At 40.8% G+C, this 23,334-nt stretch overlaps 1 protein-coding gene across 1 annotated transcript in view; it reads right to left on the reverse strand.

Moving 5' to 3' along the window:
- The window catches only part of fbn1 (fibrillin 1), an 85,387-nt gene extending 62,273 nt beyond the window's left edge, over window positions 1-23,114 (reverse strand). The window contains exons 1-12 of the mRNA XM_074620428.1: window positions 23,049-23,114; window positions 22,772-22,837; window positions 22,224-22,553; window positions 17,066-17,148; window positions 14,858-14,956; window positions 13,906-14,001; window positions 12,298-12,393; window positions 5,722-5,919; window positions 4,624-4,749; window positions 2,653-2,778; window positions 1,399-1,551; window positions 998-1,285 (exon numbers count right to left, since the gene is read on the reverse strand). Of these exons, the coding sequence (XP_074476529.1) occupies window positions 998-1,285; window positions 1,399-1,551; window positions 2,653-2,778; window positions 4,624-4,749; window positions 5,722-5,919; window positions 12,298-12,393; window positions 13,906-14,001; window positions 14,858-14,956; window positions 17,066-17,148; window positions 22,224-22,465 (1,507 nt within the window). The 5' untranslated portion in view covers window positions 22,466-22,553; window positions 22,772-22,837; window positions 23,049-23,114. The remainder of the gene's footprint in view (window positions 1-997; window positions 1,286-1,398; window positions 1,552-2,652; window positions 2,779-4,623; window positions 4,750-5,721; window positions 5,920-12,297; window positions 12,394-13,905; window positions 14,002-14,857; window positions 14,957-17,065; window positions 17,149-22,223; window positions 22,554-22,771; window positions 22,838-23,048) is intronic.
- Window positions 23,115-23,334: the final 220 nt, after the last annotated feature.

Raw genomic sequence — 23,334 nt, forward strand, 5'->3', positions numbered from 1 at the left:
ATGAGTTGTAAGCCACCATGGCACACGTCAACTTAAAGACATGCCATGAACGTGAACCAAGATCACATTCTCACTCCCAACTCGTCAAGTACTTGGTCAATTACGCTACAAGTCCACCGGGTCTGGCGAGGACGCTAGGGGATGTGCTGCTCCACTCAACTGGCCGTTCAAGCGGTGACGTACCCTATCGTTGAATGCACGTAATTGGTCTGTGGTTTTCTGCTTGCTGTTTCAAACAGGTAACAACATGGCGGCCTGCTCATAAACGTTCTGTTGTTCTGTCTAAATAAATGAAAACATTTGAGGAACAGGCTATGCCACTGCTGAATCACTTTAGAACTAGATCGCCTAAATTCACAGCTTGGTCCAAGTTTCGTGAGCCACGTGCTGGACAGGTTCATTTCCATAAAGTTGAGATTTTTCAACTTTATGCAAATACAGACCCTCTCCAACTCGCCGCAACACTTCCACCATGCACTGGGCGACTGCTTCTCCTGTTTTCCATAGGAAATGAATGGAAAGCGTTGAGCCGCCCTCCGTCACCGGATCTGGTGGAAATGCTCCGTTGAGGACTTTAGCCAACACAGCCACTTAGTTAGGGTTAGGAAAAGGTCGTGGTTGAGGTTAACGTCACTGACTAGCGACTCACGTGATTCGCAGGACTGACGATACTAACACAACTGACATGACAAAATAAGTCAATGTTACTTTTAGTTTCAGTATAGGCCACGAACAGTGGTCTCCTGGTTGAAAGACTTGTGTTTGTTTGACGCATACACCACCCCTCCCGCCCGCCCAAAATGGACTCTCGCGTAATTAAATCCACGTCACTTGCTATGGCCGTCGAAGATTGCCATGGGTGGGTTTACTTTGGAGGTAGTTGAAAGCCTGACGTGTCGGTGTCCGATGCCGAGGGGCACTTAACAAGCGGTGGTACTTGATGAGTTGGGAGTGAGACCGGGTTAGAACCAAACAAAAGCAGAAAGCAGGAGCATACCTGGTTGAGGCAGTAAAGGTAGTTGTCCAGGATATGGATATTGTGGGAACTGGCCTGGACCGTGTCCAGGAATGGGTACTTGGCCAGGGACATGGCCAGGTCCCTGGATGGGAATTTGACCAGGATACACAGGTATCTGGCCAGGGCCTTGGCCAGGGCCTTGGCCAGGAGTTTGACCTGGATATGGAACTGGGTAGATGCCGGGTAGGTCAGGACTCCCTGGGACACGACCAGGTATCACCCCTCCACCACCATCAGGTATCTGGATGCACAGTTTCTGATACTCCTCTAAAATGAACACATGGGAAAAACAACAGGAGGTTAGCTCTGTGATGTTGAGACATGGAGACACACAGATGAGAACAAGAAATTTAAAGCCATGTGATGGTGAGTGACCCCACCTGTTCCACGAATGGGGCACATTTCAGGGGCGGACCCATCAGACCAGCAGCGTCCGCTATCACAGCAGCACTGCATTTTGCTCAACAGCTGTGAGTTTTGGTTGGCGCATCGCCCGTTGAGCAGGCTAGCGTAGCAGTACCCGCCGCGAGCATCTGTGGGAAACAACACAGCATGAAGTATGGAATATGGCATGTGTTGTCTGCATGTTGAGCAAATTGGCAGGAGAACAATCAAAAAGTAATCGGCATTGCTTCAGATTTTCCATCATTTGGACGATGGAGGCCACTTCCAATAGTCATCACTTCCTATTTATGAGAACCTTTCCTGCATCCTGCAGTTTCTGGCACTGAGCACCAGCATGACTAACACTCAGGTTCCCTATTAACATAAATATATCATGTCTTGTTTCACACCCACCCCATCCAGCGTATTCACATGGAGAAACTGACAGGCTACACTACTGATTGCTTGGTTAAGTTCGACAAGATTTCAGGCAAGCGCAGAGTTGGTTGGAGGAAAAACAGTTGGGCCCTTCAGGGGTCGGAGTACACGTTGCTGCATGGGAAACAGACTAAAATGTTTGGCGCAACAGTTTTCTGGAGCAAAAGACTGGAGACATTCCTTCCTCACAAACATCCTCTCCTGGGGGGGTAATCTGAGCGCGTGTTTGCATATGTTTGCGTGCGAATGCATGTGTGTATACATGCACGTGTAAGTATGTGCGTGTACATCTAATGGACTATTCTGACCCAAATTCCTCACTCGTCTGTTTTGGGTCAAACTGAGCTGAACTTGCGAGCTTAACAGGCTTTTCTGGTGTGTGTGAGAGAGACTGTTATCAACCTCCCAGCATGCACAAACTGACTGACAGACGCACACTTCACTTCTTCCAACTGTGATGTCAACTAACACCTGAGCACGAGAGGAATTCATTTGACTCCTCTCATCTCGTCTCCTCCTCAGTTTAAAGAGAATATAGCTCATTGTTGTGGAACTAGAAACAAGTGACTACTGACCTAAATTCTACCAGCTGGAATGTTTTGGACAGATTTCAGTTCTTTCTGCGCTCAGTGCCAGGCATAAAAGGGAGAAAATGGGGTGGAAAAAGGAAAGAGAAAGAGGCGGTACCTTTTTTGCTCTAACTGCTTTGTCTCATATTTCATCTATCCTAGTAACAATGAACCAAAGCAAATACAATGCAGTCGATTATCCTTTGGTTAGAGGTGTGACAGCCAGTGTGACAGACGACTCACCTATACACTTGGATCCGTCCAAAGAGGTGTAATATCCCTGGGGACACTTGCAGAAGTAGCTGCCAGCAGTATTAGAGCATTCACCTACACCGCAGAGACCTTGAATATTTGAACACTCGTCCAGATCTACAGAGAGGAGAGGAGAGGAGAGGAGAGGAAACTATCAAGTTTGTCTCAAAACATCTTAGATTGCTTCCTGTTTGCTAAAAACGGCACAGTAATCAAAACTTTTGCTGAAAGTGATTAAACTGAAAAGTAACTTGAAATGTGAATGTCTTCAAGAGTGACTAGAGCACATGTTGGCAATGACAATGGAAATACGGCATTGTCACAGGATATTAAATCCAGGGGCCTCTGTAGCTGCTCTTCCGTTAGCACCATTGCACAAAATACACTGTAACTTAGACCCCTTTGAAATGTCTTTTACACAGTCCAGAAGTTTTCCGGTAATTATTTCTGGGCATATAAAAGCACATATTTTACTCTGCAAATGAGTGCCACAAAAAGCTTGCTCAGTCTGTTTCACTAGAGTTAAAGTTGGTCTGGAAATTGTCATATTCAGGTCTTAATGAGCCAGTGTTCTTTAAAGGCCGACTGTGGGTATTTACGTGTGGAGGAACAGAAGAGATGCAGAGAGGAAGCCACAATTATAAAGTACGAAAAGAGCGTGATCTAATAATTCTGTAAACCAGTCTGAGGTTGATAATTAGGATCCCCCCGCTGAGATAAAAACATCTTTTATTCACTGACTGTCTCTCGATTCATGTCGTGCATTTACATACCTGACTGTGAAGCTGTTTAAAGTGAAACTACAAGTTAGCATTTAGGTAAAATGCCAAATGGCATGGAGAAGAGTCATATGTCAGCGAAGTAACTCAGCTCCTTTATTACCGTTTGCATACTGGTTTTTGGAAGTTATACAGGTCATAATTCCCTCTTTATTATCTATTTTATTTTGCTGTGAAAACATCTCCTTCAAACAACTGGATTTATTCAAGTTTCTCATCAAAAACTACATTTTACAAGATTACATTTGAATACATCTTGATAACGTTGGAATTTACCTTCGCCCAATACTAACTAATGGACGAGAGCTACAGTAGTTAACGTTAGATGTTAGCAGCCAGTAAGCAGCATAGTCCTACACGGAGTTAAATAGCTAACGTTAACTAGCTCTTGTCCTGCCAATTTAAACACAGATTCGTTGTTCGCAATGTAGTATCAGTCAGAGAAAAAATAAGGTCCGTCCCTTGGACGCGTCAATAGTGACTTTACTGCATCACAAACACATTTCCTATTGCCCCCCGGACGGCGGGACGGCGTTAGTCTTGAGCCCTAATGGTACCTACGGTAGCTGCGGTACTGTAGAAAAACGAGTACCGTCACGTTTTCAGAATTTTGGCATCGACTTGGTACCAAACTATCGGTTCTCATGACATCACTAATGTGAATTATACAGCAATGTTTACATTTACTAACGTTAGCTAACATTGGCCACCATAAGTAGGTTGTAGAAACAAATCCCCTCAGAGTGTAGTGGATTTAGCAATGGTGTGTTTTATTGTTCATGAATTCAACTTTTCATTTGTAAGAGGAAAGAAGTTATTTTGTCTTTCAAAAGTTACATAGTCTCTCTTTAACACATGTATAATGGGAGAAAAGCCTCTTTCAAGCCTCACAATTAAGTGTGAAACAGGATTACTGAGAGAAAAGCTGAGTGCTGCTTTGGTTTAATTTAACACATTTCAAGGGAAGGGCAAAGTGGCTTATGTGTGGTCTTTCCCCACAAAGTAATAATCAGAACACCACAACTGAGGTGAAGTTAACCACATCTAGACGGATGTGGCTTTTAATTCTACTTTCACATTGTCAATAAGGGTTATTTCTTTTAGCCTACTCTGTCATTCAAACTAACACTGACAGTCAGACATTTCACAGTTTTAAGGTGATGGTTTCGAGCTTGATTCTTACCGTCACATTTCTGTGAGACCTCGTTGAACTTGTGCCCAGCGGGGCATTTACATTCAAAGGATCCCACCGTGTTGATGCAGTTTCCTCCTTGACAGATGCCAGGGATGGCCTGGCACTCATCCACATCTGCACATACATAGCATACAATTAATACACACTCTAACACACACACATGGGCATACATTCCTTTAATGTACAAAACAAGAAACACGGAGATGGTAAAATAAAGTCAGTACAGGCGTAAGAGGGCAACAAACACACAAATCTGCACACACCTGGATGTGCATGGATTAAAACTGGGTCTGTTTTAACAGTCTGGCTCTGACTTTGCCGCGATCGTCAGAGTGACATGGCAAAAAGAAAAAAGAGAGAGAGAGGAATGTCTCCTGCAGCAGGAACAGAAATTGAAGCCAAGTCAACCAAGGAAGAGAAAGAAATACAGGAAGGACAGGCCTACAGTCAAACAGAAGGTTACGGTTGTGATCACATACAATGACTAATGTATATGAAGATTTGTTTGAGACACGATGTTGATCTAGAGCATTGGGTTAAGTCCATCACATTACATTGATGATTAAATGAAATTCATTTAATGAATTTGACAGATTAAAATGTAGGTCTTAGGCTGAAAACCTCCAGGAGGCTGTGACCTGATGCAGTCTCAGAGCGCTCCATGTTGCTCTGGGTCCTGGCTCAGGTCCGCCTCCCCTGCAGAGGTTCTGATGTTGTTGGGTCTGGAGCAGACAGGCAGAGGGCCGTCTTGCCAGAAATGAGCTCTCCCACGTGGCACCGCCACTGACCCGTGTTACTGACTCTGACAGTCCCGCCACAGCGGGCGTCTGCGGGCATTCCATACACATGTGGGAGGCACTGCCACCCACCCCAATTTAACCCAATTAGAACTAATCCTCTGTAGAGGGGATGATGGGTAGAGATGAGGGGACGACAGAGGGAGAGGGGCGAAGGCAGACAAGGAGGGAGAAGGAGTTAAAACGGGCACTTTCCTCAAAGAAGGAGAGGGGAGGGAGGGTGACAGAGAGACAAAAAAAACAGACAAAAACAGAAAAAGAGACAGAGACACTGAGGAACAGACTTTACCTTGGCACGCCCCGGTGCGGTGGTTTGGTATGAACCCTCTTCGGCAGGGGTGAGGCTGGGCTGGGCACATCTCACAGGGGTGACCCCACGCCCGTCCCACTGTGGCGCAGCACAAAGTCTTTGTGCACACAATGCCTGTGAGCTGGCCTTGACACATCTGGTTATGCACAGAGGCGAAGCACGGCCCAGTGCGGTAGTCTGCAGAGGCAAAGCAGGAGTTTGTTTTTTCAGAAACTGAACTTTGATTTTTTATTTTCAGCACAAACGCAATGCAAAATAGCAAAGTTTGGCTGTCAGTCGAACACGTGAATAGAAATAGAAATTTGAAAATAAAAACTTTTGTTTGAAGTCTGTTAGATTTTAAAAATCCCAAACTGTTAATTTGTGAAACATTTTAACCAAAACTGTGACAAAAAAAGCTAAAGTATATAATGCTGAAAAAACGTAGAACTTTAACTTGATTCTGTCTGGCATATAAAGACAGAAACACTCAAACTGCAATTTTGCATGACATCTACAACTCACTCACATTACATGTGATGAAAGTGCTGCAGAGCGGACAGTAACACACTCCATAAAGAATGCATTGTCTGTTTCTTCCTGGCATTTTAATCGGTCTGGCTCTCAGGTGCATTGTACGTGCATGTGTGTGTGTGTGTGTGTGTGTGTGTGTGTGTGTGTGTGTGTGTGTGTGTGTGTGTGTGCGTGTGTGTGTGTGTGTGTGTGTGTGTGTGTGTGTGTGTGTGTGATAGAAAAGCAGAGATAGGGAAAGGGTCTGGAAAACCTTTTAAAGTTGTGTGGGCGGCTGTGGAGAGTAATAGAAACGAGCTAGAATAAGCAAAGACACACAGACAATGAAAAATCAGTCTGGTGCACATGTTATAATCAGTTACTTTAGTTACCTGTATTGTGTTTTAAGGCATTATGGCACATTCACCGTGTAGTGTGCTGCTTTTTCTAATTTTTCTAGCAATCTAGGGAATAGGTCATCATCCATAAAGCCGACTGAGGCTGACTGATGGGGCGTGTCTGTGGAACACAGTAGGTGATTTCCACACTAGCCACAGCAGCCTAGAATTAAAACTAAATAGCTTATAACAAATATGAGCTCAAGAGTGTGAAGAAAGTCCCTCCTTCGAGGTTCTTCACCTCTCCTCCCCTTCAAACTGGCTTAATCCTCATTCCCTTGATCCCATTGCTTGCATGCATGTATCCCCTCACTTCATCCTCTCTCCAAACACCACTCCTTAGTTGCAAACTCCCCGCGGATTTAACGAAAATCAGCAAATCTTATCAGGTGAAGGATTGGGAGATGGCGAAACAGAGATAGGGACAGAGAGAAAGAGAGAGGGAAAACTCATCCCTCCCAAAAGAATCTGGCCGAGATCCAAAAGCAAAAATCATTTCCACATTTCACGGCAGACAACAGACAGCGAGAGGAAAGAGGGAGACCAGTTCCAACAGCGCAGTCGTTTAAAACAAACGAGACATTGTGCGTTTCCCGTGTGGACCGGGGCCCAGCCCAGACCCCGTCACGTGCACCACAGCCTCCACGGTCTCTCTGCCTCTGGCACCAGCGCTGTGTGAAACAGAACTGGGTCATCTCTCCTTCGCTTTCTCACTCCCTCCTGCTCATGCTCCACTGGAGACCAAATGCAGTTTCATATTTAACAGACAGATATGAGAGTGGCTTCATTCTTCTTGATCTCTAGGCAAGAAAGCTAATGATTGTCTCCTAAGTAATTTTACTTTAAATCAAGGATGCACCGATACCGATACCGGATCGGATATCGGTCCGATACTGACTCAACGGGTGACAATGGGTTTTGTTTTGACCAATTGTTGCTGCATTAAAAGGTTTACCTCTGAATTGTAACTCCTGTTAATTTTTCAGACAAAGTTGCTGGTGTACGATTTATTATTTTAATAATAAATATCAATTCAGTGAATTTATATCTATGTATCTATTTCTTACATTTTGTTTTATGAAGTTAGGAAAGTAAAGTTTAAGTCAAGCCTGATGTTTCTTTATACATAAAAGAATGATCGCAGTCACTTCTACACAGTGTGGCGTCGGTACTCGGTATTGGCCGATACCCAAAACCCAAGTATCGCTATCGGTATCGGGACTGAAAAAGTTGGATCGGTGCATCCCTACTTTAAATGCTTGAATACAGCTGTAATGGAAGATTTTAACATTGTTGTATTTGTACTTCTCACATAACTACGGGATCTGAAGACTTCTTCCACCACTGCTTTCAACGACATTCAGCTTTGAGACAACAAACCCAACCAGTTGCCAGGTATCTTCTGTATCTACTTAAAGCCCACATTATGTGCCTTACTTTCAAAAAGAAAGCAATACACCGTATATAGGAAAAAGCAATTACAGAAACTATGGAAAGTTTCTACATGGCGCCCATATAAGTACAGCAGACTGTGTAAAGAACTCAAGTTTCTCTTTTCATCAGATAAAGGTTTATGTGTTATTACTGTCGGGCTGCCACACATAATCCGTCTGACATAATACCTGCTCATTACAGCTGTTAGTGGAGGGGAGTAAACACTGAAAACACAAAGATCTGAGCATGAAATAAAGCAAATATAAAGGGCAGCACTTAGGCAGTCAGCTGAGGTAAATAGGGAGAGGCGAACAGCTGTAGGGTGAAAGTGGTGTCATTTCATCTGTCATCTTACTGTCTCTCTGTGAACTGCATACAGCTGGGGGATCCACCCATGTCCTGTACATCTGGGAGCAATCGCACGTGTTCACACACAAACACACTCAAACACACACACACACACACACACACACACACACACACACACACACACACACAGAATCTCAGCCAACATCCCAGCCCCTCATCTGCAGTCTAGCCAGAGATGATCTCAAACCAGACCAAAACTTACAAAAATGCTGCTCTTGTTTTTGCTTTATTGCTCTACTTTTGGAAACATGTTTGCATATTATGGTAGCCGCTTCAGTAAATCTTAATGTGGGAGTTTGTTTTGACCCTCATTTGCAGGCGATTTCATGTCTGTGCGGATGTTCAGTAAGTTTTGCAACACAATAGAAATGCTGACTTCCTCAATGACCGGTGAGTTTATGCACAACAACAGCCTCGGTGTGAACAGGAGGGAAGCACGCCGGGAAGTGGGTCAAAAGAATTTCCTGGATTAACTCCAAAGTGTTTGTACACACAAACAAAAATCCATCCACCTATTCCATGTCCACCCTTCCCCAGCATCCCTTACATGCCTTAACATATGCGTAATCTGTGCGTCCGTGTGTGCATGTTTGTGTGTGTTTCCATGGGGTCTTATATCTGGGTGGGGCCTTCCCTATTGGCTCGTCAGCAGATTTCTCCATCCTCCCAGGACTAACAAGTTGAGCACGCACTCAAACACACACACATACAGACACACACACTTATCTATCTACTGAGGTTTGCATTGGGCTAGAACAGATCCTGATAGGGGAAAGTCAGTGAGGCATTAAGAGACAAGAGAGCCCCTCAGCTGACTGACCGACTTCCCTGTTGTGCTCTGACTGCTGACTTGTTGACTCACGTGTTACCATGTTTCCAGCCTTTCACCACCATCCCAAGTGAGCTCAATGGCGTCACACCGAAAGCTCGACTTTATTGCCCCGTAGCTAAACGACTCTGCAGCAGGAGCAAAGAGCCCTGCGTGCGATCAGCAGCAGCGCGGCTGGATCTCACCAATCCCACATTCCGACCTAAATCACATTTGTAACCAACAAAGAGCACGTTGACGTACCAGGCTGCATTTTCACTGCAGTCAGCTGTGCCTGGTGGTGAGACCACTGGTCAGCAGATCACCAGTCACTTTGGCAGCACACAGCCCAATGTCACACAGCTCTGCAGCAGTGATGTGTTCATGTTGAGCCCTGATTGCACCAGGGTCTTTCCACATCCAAGAGAGGCCTGAGTGCAGCTACTTCTCCCCTGGTCAGATCACGTGTTTGTGAGGAACCTTGTGTCCTTGCTAATGTGATAAGATCAAGCCATAGTGGGGCATGGTTCTGTAAATTGCATTAAAAGCAGTGTGGGGTTGTGCATGTGCACATGGATGTGCTTGTGTTTGTGTGAGAGCACAATGGCTTTCTCTTGGGAGGTGATGGACACGAGCCAAGGAAATTCCAATGAAAGTAACTCAATCCAAAACGCCACTGTATCCATTGGCCTACTTTCTTTACCTCTCTTGGTGTAACCAAATGCAAGATGAAGATCCAAATCACTGATCAATTTACTGGGATGCAAATACTGATTATTTTCACTGCTGATCAATCTGTTGATAACTGTTTTGATTAATAAGTAGGGCTGTCAAAGTTAATGCAATAATAACGCAAATTTGTTTTAACGCCACTAATTTCTTTAACGTATTGACGCAACTTGCAATTTTTAAGTTGTAGCGGGCTCAGTTTTAAAGCTAGAGTGAAAATACCACCACATGAAACTATAAAACCTAAGGAATCCATTGGGACCAACCAGGTCATACTAGCTTGTCCAAACTTACACTAAATTTTAGCAAGGAAAAACTGGCATGGCCATTTTGAAAGGGGTCCCTTGACCTCTGACTTCAAGATAAGTGAATGAAAATGGGTTCTATGGGTACCCACGAGTCTCCCCTTTACAGACATGCCCACTTTATGATAATCACATGCAGTTCGGGGCAAGTCATAGTCAAGTCAGCACACTGACAGCTGTTGTTGCCTGTTGGGCTGCAGTTTGCCATGTCATGATTACAGCATATTTTTTATGCTAAATGCAGTACCTGTGAGGGTTTCTGGACAATATTTGTCATTGTTTTGTGCTAATTGATTTACAATAATAAATATATACATACATTTGCTTAAAGCAAGCATATTTGCCCACTCCCATGTTGTTAAGAGTATTAAATACTTGACAAATCTCCCTTTAAGGTACATTTTGAACAGATAAAAAAGTGTGATTAGTTTGCGATTAACCGTGATTAACTATGGACAATCATGTGATTAATCGCGATTAAATATTTAAATTGATTGATAGCCCTTTTGATAAGTCAATAAAATCCCGTAAATAATGCCCATCACAAGTACCCAGAGCTAAACATGACATCTTCAAATAGCTTGATTTGTCCAACTAACAGAACAAAACCTAAATATATTCAATTAAGAATGATACAAAACAGAAAAAGCAGCACATTCCTACTTTTGAGAAACTGGAAGCAGAAAATATTTGTCATTTTTACTAAATAAATGACCTAAACGAATTATCAATTACCAAACTATTTTTGACTAATTATCTTTCAATCATCTAAGCACCATATACTGTATATGCTGTATACTATACTGTATATATATATATATATATATATATATATATACATATAGAAATATATTTGAGAATTATAATAACACCCTGCACTGGCCAGTTCTCATGGAAACACCAACAAACAATGACACACCTCAATTCAGCACAATGAACTGATGGAAGTTGGTCTCCAAGCAGCTGTTCCCAGACACACACAAACACAAAAACACAACAAACAATCACTGTCACTATAGCAGACAAGAAAGTACCATTCATAAAGCAGCAGCCGGTTTGCATGTTTGTCACCTCACATGGCAAATCAAAGTTTTAAAACCAGATGTACTCAAATCCTTTGCCCGCACACCATTTCTTCATCAGAAACCATAACACAAGACACAACAGCAGAGCGTTTCACAGATTCCTTGTGTTGCCTGAAAAGCATGAACATCTAGAAAGATACTGTGTGCTGAATTTGAATTCTTCAACAGTCTAAAAAACCCTTTGGCCACGCTTCCACAGGAAAGCGTGGAAACCAGAGTCACAACATGTAGAAGTGTGCTTCAGCAGATAAGACCTGGCGCTAACCCACCAGGCAACCAGATACAGTAGTGTCCTATTAGCTGCAAGGTTGAAGAAAACACTAAAGTAAACCAAAGGACCAAACCTCATCCAGACCCGACTGACAGGCATCGTTAAAAGGGACGTTACTAATTAGGAGCTCTGCTGCCAATCCAAATATTAGCTTAACAAGGTCATCCCTTTGACCTCGACAGGTCATCGCCGCCACAGACCCCCAGCACATATACAGAACATATGCCTGCACACACGCACGTTTCACTCACAAACACAGCGCAGGCCGCTCTCGGTTTGCGTGTGCTTGTATACTTTGGAGCCTCTGCTCACATGTGCCAGAGAGCAACCACAGGAGGTTGGGAGGTCTTCAGTTAACAAACAGCGCACATTTAGAAAGACATTACATTCCCCAGAGCTGTTGTTTGAGAACAGATGTGGAAAATAATGGTCATTTCTGAGCTCAAGCTTGACATGCAAATGTTCCACAACAAACCACATTCCTGGAGCCGGTGGCATGACTAAGCAGGAATTGTCTTCAGTCACAAAAAACGACCACCATTCAGCATCGAAGTCACGTTTTCACAAAAGCAGCACGTGTGGCTTTGAAAACCACTTCGGCAGTAGTGAATGTAGAGCACGGAGACGGTGTGATGTAAGATGAGCAGGAGAAATGCTGAGCTCTTACCTCTCTCACACTGAGCCCCGGTGAAGCCGTAGGTACACACACATCTGTTGGGAGCCACACACCTTCCTCCGTTAAGACAGCCATTTTCGCAAACCGCTGGAGAAGAAAAGAGAAAAACAAACAATGACGCAACACCAACATGAGGACACGACTGTAAGTTATAAAGAACTCAAAGGATATTACTGTTTTATGAAACTTGGGTCTCATGTTTGTAGGCCATCATTTCTATTGGTTACTGCAGTCACTAAATTAATTGCAGACATCTGGGAACATAATGACATCGCTAAAAAGAAGTCAGATGGGGCAACAAACAGAGCAGCCATTGATCAGACCAGCCACAAACAAACTAAGGCACGTTGTCTCAACCACTTTATTTGGAGGTAAAACCCGAAGTGATGGCAATCATCCTTCATTACACAGAAAAACAATGCACACACAACTATATTAGTATGCAAGTTGAATTAGGAAGTTGATCTGTACGCTGTAACGATGTTGAAGAGAGTTTAATTAATAATATTTTCCAGTTTGTCTTTGTTTTCTCTTCCAAAATAAGTCTGACTTCTCATCCGACTGCTCATGTTTCTTTCCTCGTCACACTTTGTTACAGAAATGTTGCCGTGATCACGTCTCAGCAAGTAACTTTGTAAGTACAGAGCTGTTATTATCTCAGCCAGGCGTAACCTGTGGGAAGATCATGCGTTCGGTTGTGTGTGTATCTGTCTGTCTGTCCACGGATAATCTACCATCAGCCTGATATTTTGTATTCTGTTCTATTAGCCGTATAGTTGTTGGACCCTAGTCGGAGCTGGCCGATGTTACAAAGGCTAGTTGATATGGCCAAAATCTTCTATCACCATATAGATCATTTCATATCTCAATAACAATATATATCACGACATAGCATGTTTTCTGGTAATTCAATCAATAAATAGTCTATATGAAATAACCATATTGTAAAGCCTATTTTGCATAGTCCTGTGTGAATTAAATACTTGACAAATGTATTAATTCATTAATTTAATTAAGAACTTTAGTGCAAAATGAACAGAGAAAAAATGACTAAATATGTCCAGCTCTACACTGACTATGTTTAAATACAGGGTAATCACATTAAGACAATCGATTGATATAACTGAGTTTGATCTGATTTTCTTGTTATTATCAATTTAGATGATGTAATTGTGTATCACGATATCTCGATATATGATTTCATCACGATACGATTCCATTGAAAGACGATCAATTATTATATTGAATTATCGCCCAGCCCTAGATGCTACGCTATGATTGGTCAGTCTGCGTTCGATGGGCGGGAATTATCATTGGGCACGGCAGTTTTGAGCTAAATGCTAACGCTAGCATGATGATGACAATGACAATGTTAACATGCTGGTGTTTAGCAAGTCTACAGTTTACCGTGCTCAAATCTTAGTTTAGCGTGACACAGTATGCTAATATTTGCTAATTAGCACTAAACACAAGCTTAAAAGGAAAAACTTTGGAAGTTGTATATCTTTCTCTTAAATACATCTAAAATGATGCTAAAACATGCTGATAATGTCGAAGTGTGTCTCAGTGGGCTTGTGGTATTTTCAGGGTGATCCTTACGTTGACCACAGTGGTTTCCCACGTAGCCTTTCTGACACTGGCAGTTGTCCTCAGCACATGTCCCCCCGTTCATACACCGAATATTACAGTGCTGGACTGTGGGCACAACAACACAAACACACACACACACAGAGAAATGCTGGGAGTTAAACTCAGAGTACACAAACATACGCTGCATATTAGATTTACAGCATAAACAGAATGCACTCTGAACTCTTAATGTCATGTTCAGATATAATTTCCTTGAAATTTGTGGTGTGCAAACAGATGAGCGCATTGGGTTGAAGCGCTGAAGAGCAACATGGAGGAGATGTTGACTGTGGACGTCTTCCAAAGCACACACACACCCAAAGGACTCACACACAACAACCCACGAGATTGACCGCTATTTGCAAGGACGTGATTGCAACATATATAACTTTCAAGGGATTTTTTCAGGAGGTTCTTTGACTTAGTAAATCATATTTTTGTACCATACTAGTTAGTGCTCATTACTCATGAGGAGAAGAACACTTAAGGAAAAAAGGAAACAAATGGTACAGTGTGGTTTGGACTCAAAAGATCTGAGCCAATTATAATCTCTTTCATTTTTCTCCTACGGAGGAAAACATATGACAAGATGGCATGTTTTCTGTCATCTATCATCTGTCACTGCGTGTCATTATTGTTACTGCATGGTGAAATGTTTTTCTTCAGATTACATCTCCTTTACTTAAAAAAAATGCAAAGCCCTGGGTGTGGTTTAGGCCGTGCTTTCCAAGAAACACTTTCAGCATAGACTCCTATTTACATAAATCATGCCATTACTGTGTTTATCTATAGGCCAAATACCAGTTAACGCCTCCACCTATGCACACGGTATTATAAATCCATCAAGCTGATGATAGCAGCTTGATGGATTAAGCTTCAGAGGAGTTCACTCCGTGGGAAAGGGGAGGTGCTGTTTAACGACCTGACTTGGATCCACAGGATGGGGCGATCTGGCCGGTGGGGCAGGTGCACATGTTGGGTCTGGAGCAGAAACCATCTCCACATGAACTCCGGCAGATTGCTGCAAAGAGGAACATGACACTCGGTCAAACAACATAAAAAACATCCTAAGTCAGGTGCAAAATAAAACAACAGTCCAATTCTCCCTTTATGGTGCCAGGATTTGTCTTGATTGAGCGTGAGAGAAGATTCTTGTTTTGTATCTGTTGCTTGTTACAGTCCGTCTGCTGCGGGTTTTGAATTTTATTTGGTGCATCTTAGGCCATGATCTAAACCTCATACTGAACTCTCATCTATAACATTTCAAAACTCAAACAGACCATAGACCAAATATGGCCAAACCCTCCTTTTAACCTCCATCATGGTTTAGTTATAGAAGCCCACTTGGCAACGGCGTTGAGCTATTTTCTTCTTGGAGTTTTGTTGCCATAAATGTGTACCAGTGTGTGTTTTCAGTTGGCGCTGGCTGTTTTTCGCTCAGTTGTTCTCTTTCCCACAGGCTGCTGATGGTCCCCTGGCCATAGCTCCCATCAGGTAGAGTCCAGCCACTGACCCCTACTCCCTGAACCCCACTGCTAAACTATGTCATTAGAGCCGCGACAGGCATCCGGCCAGCCAACCAGCCAGACTGCAATCACACAACTCTACAGCCTCTCAGACCTTCCTGTCTACTGAAGGGGAGAAGTACAGAGAGAGAGAGAGAGAGAGAGAGAGGAAACCAGAAAAGGGAACCACTGCCAGAATACCAGAGGAAATGGACCAGAATTAACAACCAATTCCCACTTGTTCTGTCATGTTATTGGCTTATTGCCATCATCAGCCACACCAACCTGCTAATGTAAAATTATTGGGTGATCAAACACCTTTACATATTTGGTTTGTTCATGAGTAAAATCACATAAATGAGTCCTATTAATTAGGCAAATTGACAAATATTAGGCATCAAATAACAAAAACGTTTTTGAGCATCTGTATAGAAAAGACAGGTGTGTCAGATAATACAAGATAAGTCAAGACGCCATCTAGAAAGCATCTACTAGTTTTTAGTATTTTTAGTAATTATTTAATTAATAGTTATTGTTGTTTAATAGTTATATGCAATAATCTAATAATTATTGAAACTGTAATGTCGTTTTGAACAATAATTTTGAACCATTGAATGCAACAAAACTTCTGAAAGTGTTGGCAGTCAGTATCATCAATATTCGTTCATTACCTGAAAACTACCGTTTTTTATGACAGAATCAGTGAAAAAGTGCAATACATAAAGTAAAGTAAAGTTACATATTCACAATAATAGTGCATTTTATTCCTGCGTGTGCACGCACATGCAACGTGCGGTACACTTAAGGGTCCCGATTTGGGGGATTGAAAATATGATCACCCCAAGATTATCCATTAATTTTAGCTAACCTTTAGCTAACATACGTCTCTTTCCCAATGTAAGTCTATGGGAAAAAAGTCTTTTTGGGCCCAATGGCATCTCGTGACGGACCCGGAAGTTGTAGTACCGCCGTTTGGCCTCTACGAAAATTGGCATCAACGACCGGCGCTCTTCCTGAGGGCTTGCAAGGCATTTTGAAGGAGGCTGGGACACGGGCGGACATGGGTCTTGTTCTATGGGGTATGACACATGCGCAGTGTAACTGGAGTTGTGGTCGTGCGTTGCGATTGGCTCAATTTCAGCGAGTACAGACCAGATTTTACTGCGCATGTGTTGTACCCCAAAGATATGACGCGTTGATGACACGTGACCCAGCCTCTTTCAATAGGCCTTGTTGGCTTGTGTAGCTGTTGCATCCGCCATTTTTTCTCTTCTGTGAAGTGTCTTATTTCACCCATAATGCATTGCATGACAGGCTATCTAAGTCAGTCTTACGTTAGTCACTCATAGGGAAGCTTTATGCAACAGGTCAATTTAAGTGTCCAGAGCAAGTCTGACTTAAAGTTACTTAAAGTCTATTTTTACGATTTTTTTTCCAACAAAGTATAATTTTTCATGTAATGTAACATGCATTCACTTTGCATCCCAGGTGTGTGATACTCTGATAAAAAACAGCCAGCAGTGTGCTGGACTCTGAAAACTACTGCTGATGACGGTGGCGAAGAGCTCAAAGCTCTATCTGACCTGAATTTACAACGGTAGAGGAATAATGGAGGCAATACTCACGAACAATGCACTGGTTTCCTCCAGTCAGAGTCTTCCAGCCTGGGCAGCAGTAGGCGTTGTTCCTTGAGCCACACACATTCGGTCTGTGGAAGACGCAGCATCAGAGGGTCAATAATTGATGTCACACAGTTCAGATCACTCTCAAGTCTAGTCTATTTTATTCATACAGACCATAATTACAGATTTGTCCTTGAGAGCTTTACAATCTGCACAACATGCAACACCCTCAGCTCAGTGATCCACATACTGTAAAAACAAATCTCCCGTTTCTTGACCCCCTCTGCAGAACATCAGATGCAGCACAAATAATGCCACATTGCTCAAAGACACTTCAACAGGATCAAAATTCAGTCATCACATGCTCACCTCCATGTCACTCAAAATTCCAGTGGCATTTGTTGGATTAGCAAACACACAGCAGATCCAAAAAAACTGAAATTATGTTTTCACAACCCCCCCCCCCCCCCAAAAAAATGCATAAAATGTCCATTACATTTCTAAAAACTTCTTGTGCAACAATACTAAGTACATGTTTTTGACCCCATACTATGAAGCAAAGCCTACTTACTGTATGACCCCTCATCATGGGTGTCATGAGTAGTGAGCAGCTCAATCGAAGAGTGATTTTACCCTTCCTTTTTTGGTCCTGAATAAATAAAACTTTGACGTATTCCACAAGAAAAAAGTTTAAAGTAGGGCTGTCCTCCACCAAAGAAATTCTTAGTCGACTAACACTCATATGATTAGTTGATTTAATCAACGGAGCTGTAAAACTTTCACTGCTGTAAAAAGTGTCAAAAATCACACAAAAGCACCACTTTAAATCTTGTGTTTACCAGACATGTGCTCATAAGTTTCTTGGAAATAAGTCATTCATCATGAAAAGGCATACAAAAAAGTGACTAATCGAGAAGAATCTTAGTCGACTAAGACCAAAACAACCGATTAGTTGACTAATCAACTAAGAGTCTCGACCCTTAGGTTGGGAACCACTGGACTAAGTGTGCTACTTGCAGTGCTCTTGCTACTGTCGGGCGCGGCCTGGCATGCAGCATTTGGCACTTCCCAATACAAAATATTGTTGGTGAGGAAAATATTATGCAGCACAAGGTGTTTTTTTGGAAATCCGATGCACCTGTAAATTCCATCTGACATGGAAGTGAACGCCTGGGCCATCCTGCCACCTACAGGTCTGTGACAGGCCTACATATGTGAATTTGTAACCATCCACCGGGCATGGATTGACCCAGAGGTCCGTGTATATACACTGTAACCCTAAACAGATCTACGAGGTGAATAATGAAGCCTGTTGGACGTCTGAAACATTCTCATACTGGTAAATCAGCGTGACACAGTATGCAGCCTGTATGCACTTCCTGCCCCTGAACCCAGATGTTCTGATGAATTAACTTAAAGCATGTCAAATAAAAATGCCTGTGGAGGATGCTCATTGAGCTGTCTACTGTGTGACCTTCATCAGCTGTTTGCTGTCAGCACTGGACACACACATTCTTTCTTTTCTTCTCTCTTTTTCTCTTTCTTTCTTCACACACACACACACACACACACACACACACACACACACACACACACACACACACACACACACACACACACACACACAGCCTCTCCAGCAGTGACCCACTGTGTACAGCTGCAGATGTGATTTATCCACAAATGGGGTGTGGTGTTTTTGGCCAGAAAGAGGATTAGGCTGTTAGTCTCTCTCTCTCTCTCTCTCATTCTTTCTCTTTCTCTCTCTCTGCCACAGCCACACACGACCAATGGCCTCCTTTGTTTGGGTGTAATTTATTATTGCAGTCAGCAGGAATGTGATATTCTTGCCAGTATTTAATTACTAAAACTTTGCTCCAAACTTCCCCGTCACAGACAAAATATCACTCATGGGTCTCAGTCTTTTGCTTATTAAAAAAAAAGTGTTTTTGACCTTCAATGATCATGAAGGACCATAAACAGACACCTGCTCCAAAACACACATTTAAAATCAAAGTTGCATACAGTGGTAGAAAAGAAAGAGACTAGTTATCATAGTCATAACAAAGACTAGTTATCATAGTCATATTAAAGACTAGTTATCATAGTCATATTAAAGACTAGTTATCATAGTCATATTGAAGACTAGTTATCATAGTCATATTAGAGACTAGTTATCATAGTCATAACATAGACACGTTATCATTGTCATATTAAAGACTAGTTATCATAGTCATATTAAAGACTAGTTATCATAGTCATATTGAAGACTAGTTATCATAGTCATAACAAAGACTAGTTATCATAGTCATATTAAAGACTAGTTATCATAGTCATATTAAAGACTAGTTATCATAGTCATATTGAAGACTAGTTATCATAGTCATATTAGAGACTAGTTATCATAGTCATAACATAGACACGTTATCATTGTCATATTAAAGACTAGTTATCATAGTCATAACATAGACACATTATCATAGTCATATTAAAGACTAGTTATCATAGTCATATTAGAGACTAGTTATCATAGTCATAACATAGACACGTTATCATTGTCATATTAAAGACTAGTTATCATAGTCATAACATAGACACGTTATCATAGTCATATTGAAGACTAGTTATCATAGTCATATTAAAGACAAGTTATCATCATAGTCATATTAAAGACCAGTTATCATAGTCATATTAAAGACTAGTTATCATAGTCATATTAGAGACTAGTTATCATAGTCATAACATAGACACGTTATCATAGTCATATTGAAGACTAGTTATCATAGTCATAACAAAGACTAGTTATCATAGTCATATTAAAGACCAGTTATCATAGTCCTATTAAAGGCACGTTATCATAGTCATATTAAAGAATAGTTATCATAGTCCTATTAAAGACTAGTTATCAGAGTCATAACAAAGACTAGTTATCATAGTCCTATTAAAGACACGTTATCATAGTCATATTAAAGAATAGTTATCATAGTCATATTAAAGTCAAGTTATCATCATAGTCCTATTAAAGACACGTTATCATAGTCATATTAAAGAATAGTTATCATAGTCATATTAAAGTCAAGTTATCATCATAGTCATATTAAAGACAAGTTATCATAGTCATATTAAAGGCACGTTATCATAGTCATATTAAAGACAAGTTATCATAGTCATATTAAAGACACGTTATCATAGTCATATTGAAGACTAGTTATCATCATAGTCATATTAGAGACTAGTTATCATCATAGTCATATTAGAGACTAGTTATCATCATAGTCATATTAAAGACTAGTTATCATAGTCATATTAAAGACTAGTTATCATAGTCATATTGAAGACTAGTTATCATAGTCATATTAAAGACTAGTTATCATAGTCATATTAAAGACTAGTTATCATAGTCATATTGAAGACTAGTTATCATAGTCATAATAAAGACTAGTTATCATAGTCATATTAAAGACTAGTTATCATAGTCATAATAAAGACTAGTTATCATAGTCATATTGAAGACTAGTTATCATAGTCCTATTAAAGACTAGTTATCATAGTCATATTGAAGACTAGTTATCATAGTCATATTGAAGACTAGTTATCATAGTCATATTGAAGACTAGTTATCATAGTCATAATAAAGACTAGTTATCATAGTCATATTGAAGACTAGTTATCATAGTCATATTGAAGACTAGTTATCATAGTCATAATAAAGACTAGTTATCATAGTCATATTGAAGACTAGTTATCATAGTCCTATTAAAGACTAGTTATCATAGTCATATTAAAGGCACGTTATCATAGTCATATTAAAGACTACTTATCATAGTCATATTGAAGACTAGTTATCATAGTCATATTGAAGACTAGTTATCATAGTCATAATAAAGACTAGTTATCATAGTCATATTGAAGACTAGTTATCATAGTCATAATAAAGACTAGTTATCATAGTCATATTAAAGACTAGTTATCATAGTCATATTGAAGACTAGTTATCATAGTCATAATAAAGACTAGTTATCATAGTCATATTAAAGACTAGTTATCATAGTCATATTAAAGACTACTTATCATAGTCATATTGAAGACTAGTTATCATAGTCATAATAAAGACTAGTTATCATAGTCATATTAAAGACTAGTTACCATCATAGTCATATTGAAGACTAGTTATCATAGTCATAATAAAGACTAGTTATCATAGTCATATTAAAGACTAGTTATCATAGTCATATTAAAGACTAGTTATCATCATAGTCATATTAGAGACTAGTTATCATAGTCATATTAAAGACTACTTATCATAGTCCTATTAAAGACTAGTTATCATAGTCATATTGAAGACTAGTTATCATCATAGTCATATTAGAGACTAGTTATCATTATAGTCATATTGAAGACTAGTTATCATCATAGTCATATTAGAGACTAGTTATCATCATAGTCATATTAGAGACTAGTTATCATCATAGTCATATTAAAGACTAGTTATCATAGTCATATTAGAGACTAGTTATCATAGTCATATTGAAGACTAGTTATCATCATAGTCATATTAGAGACTAGTTATCATAGTCATATTAAAGACTACTTATCATAGTCCTATTAAAGACTAGTTATCATAGTCATATTGAAGACTAGTTATCATCATAGTCATATTAGAGACTAGTTATCATTATAGTCATATTGAAGACTAGTTATCATCATAGTCATATTAGAGACTAGTTATCATTATAGTCATATTAAAGACTAGTTATCATAGTCATATTAGAGACTAGTTATCATAGTCATATTGAAGACTAGTTATCATCATAGTCATATTAGAGACTAGTTATCATAGTCATATTAAAGACTAGTTATCATAGTCATATTGAAGACTAGTTATCATAGTCATATTGAAGACTAGTTATCATTATAGTCATATTGAAGACTAGTTATCATCATAGTCATATTAGAGACTAGTTATCATCATAGTCATATTAAAGACTAGTTATCATAGTCATATTAGAGACTAGTTATCATAGTCATATTGAAGACTAGTTATCATCATAGTCATATTAGAGACTAGTTATCATAGTCATATTAAAGACTAGTTATCATAGTCATATTGAAGACTAGTTATCATAGTCATATTGAAGACTAGTTATCATAGTGATATATTTACCCTCTGAGGACGTCCGAGCCTCCTCTCCTCTTGGCCCTGCTGGCTCTGGAGTCGGTCTGCTGCTTGGTGTCCACCACGCTTTCCAGCACCTCTGCGGTGCTGTCCTCGGTGTCCACCACCAACACCTCCACCTCCTCCGCAGCAGCGTCTCCAAGCTGGACGCAGAGCGACGGCAAGGCCACCAGAGCCACCAGAGCCACGGCCAACTGCAGCAGCCGTCCTCCACAAGTACTGTCCGGCATGTCCCCTCTCAAGTGTGTACAACTCCAGTGCTCGGTAGAGTATCAAAGTCTCCTGGACTAGTTCCTGGACTGCAGTCTGGAGTCAAAGCTGCAAAACAATACCCAAAAAATTTGGAAAAGACGCACAATGGAGATGCTGCTGCGCACTAAAGAAAAACACAACTCTGCTGCACTCTGAGAGGTGGCTGTGGTGTGATATATGACTTCCACCATTATTATTAAGTTAGAAAATAATTCATCTCAAGAGTCGCTTGTAAAAAATGATAATGTGCGAAAATTACGCACAAGTGAGTAAAGTTACTTTACCTTGTCTCCCGAACAGGAGATTCGCCTCAGACCCGACAGACTTGACTCCTACTTGCAGGTATTGCGCTGAATAAACGTTCAGAAAGAAAAAGTGCGGAGAAGAAGAAGAAGAAGTGCAAAGTGAGTGAAAGGTTTTGCTGAGCTGCTATAAATAGATGCGCATCGTTAACTTGTGGAGTTCTGCTCGTGCGCATCCAGTTGCGTGTTGACTTTTTGCACACAGATAAGTTTAGAGGAGCTGATGCATTCCTGAGGATGAGAATGGACAAAAACTCACTGCGTCTCTCTCTCCCTCACTGCACAGCTCCTTTCCTCATCCCTGCGAGCTGCTCAACTTTCCCCCAAACCTTTTCTTTTTTTTTTCTCCTTTCTTCTTCTGCTGCTCTCGCGATACAAAAAAGCTTGAGTGCAAAAAATGCACAAGTTTTAAGCTCTGGTTCCTTTAGCTTGGACTGTTAACTATTAACAATAACATTATAGTCAACCCAGGGAAGTTTGGAAGAAGAAGAAGAAGACAGAGCTTCTAATGCAACTCCTAAATCTGTGTCAAAGTCAGATCATAA

The sequence above is a fragment of the Sebastes fasciatus genome, chromosome 2 (genome assembly GCF_043250625.1).
Source record: "Sebastes fasciatus isolate fSebFas1 chromosome 2, fSebFas1.pri, whole genome shotgun sequence".
Taxonomy (NCBI): Eukaryota; Metazoa; Chordata; class Actinopteri; order Perciformes; family Sebastidae; genus Sebastes; species Sebastes fasciatus.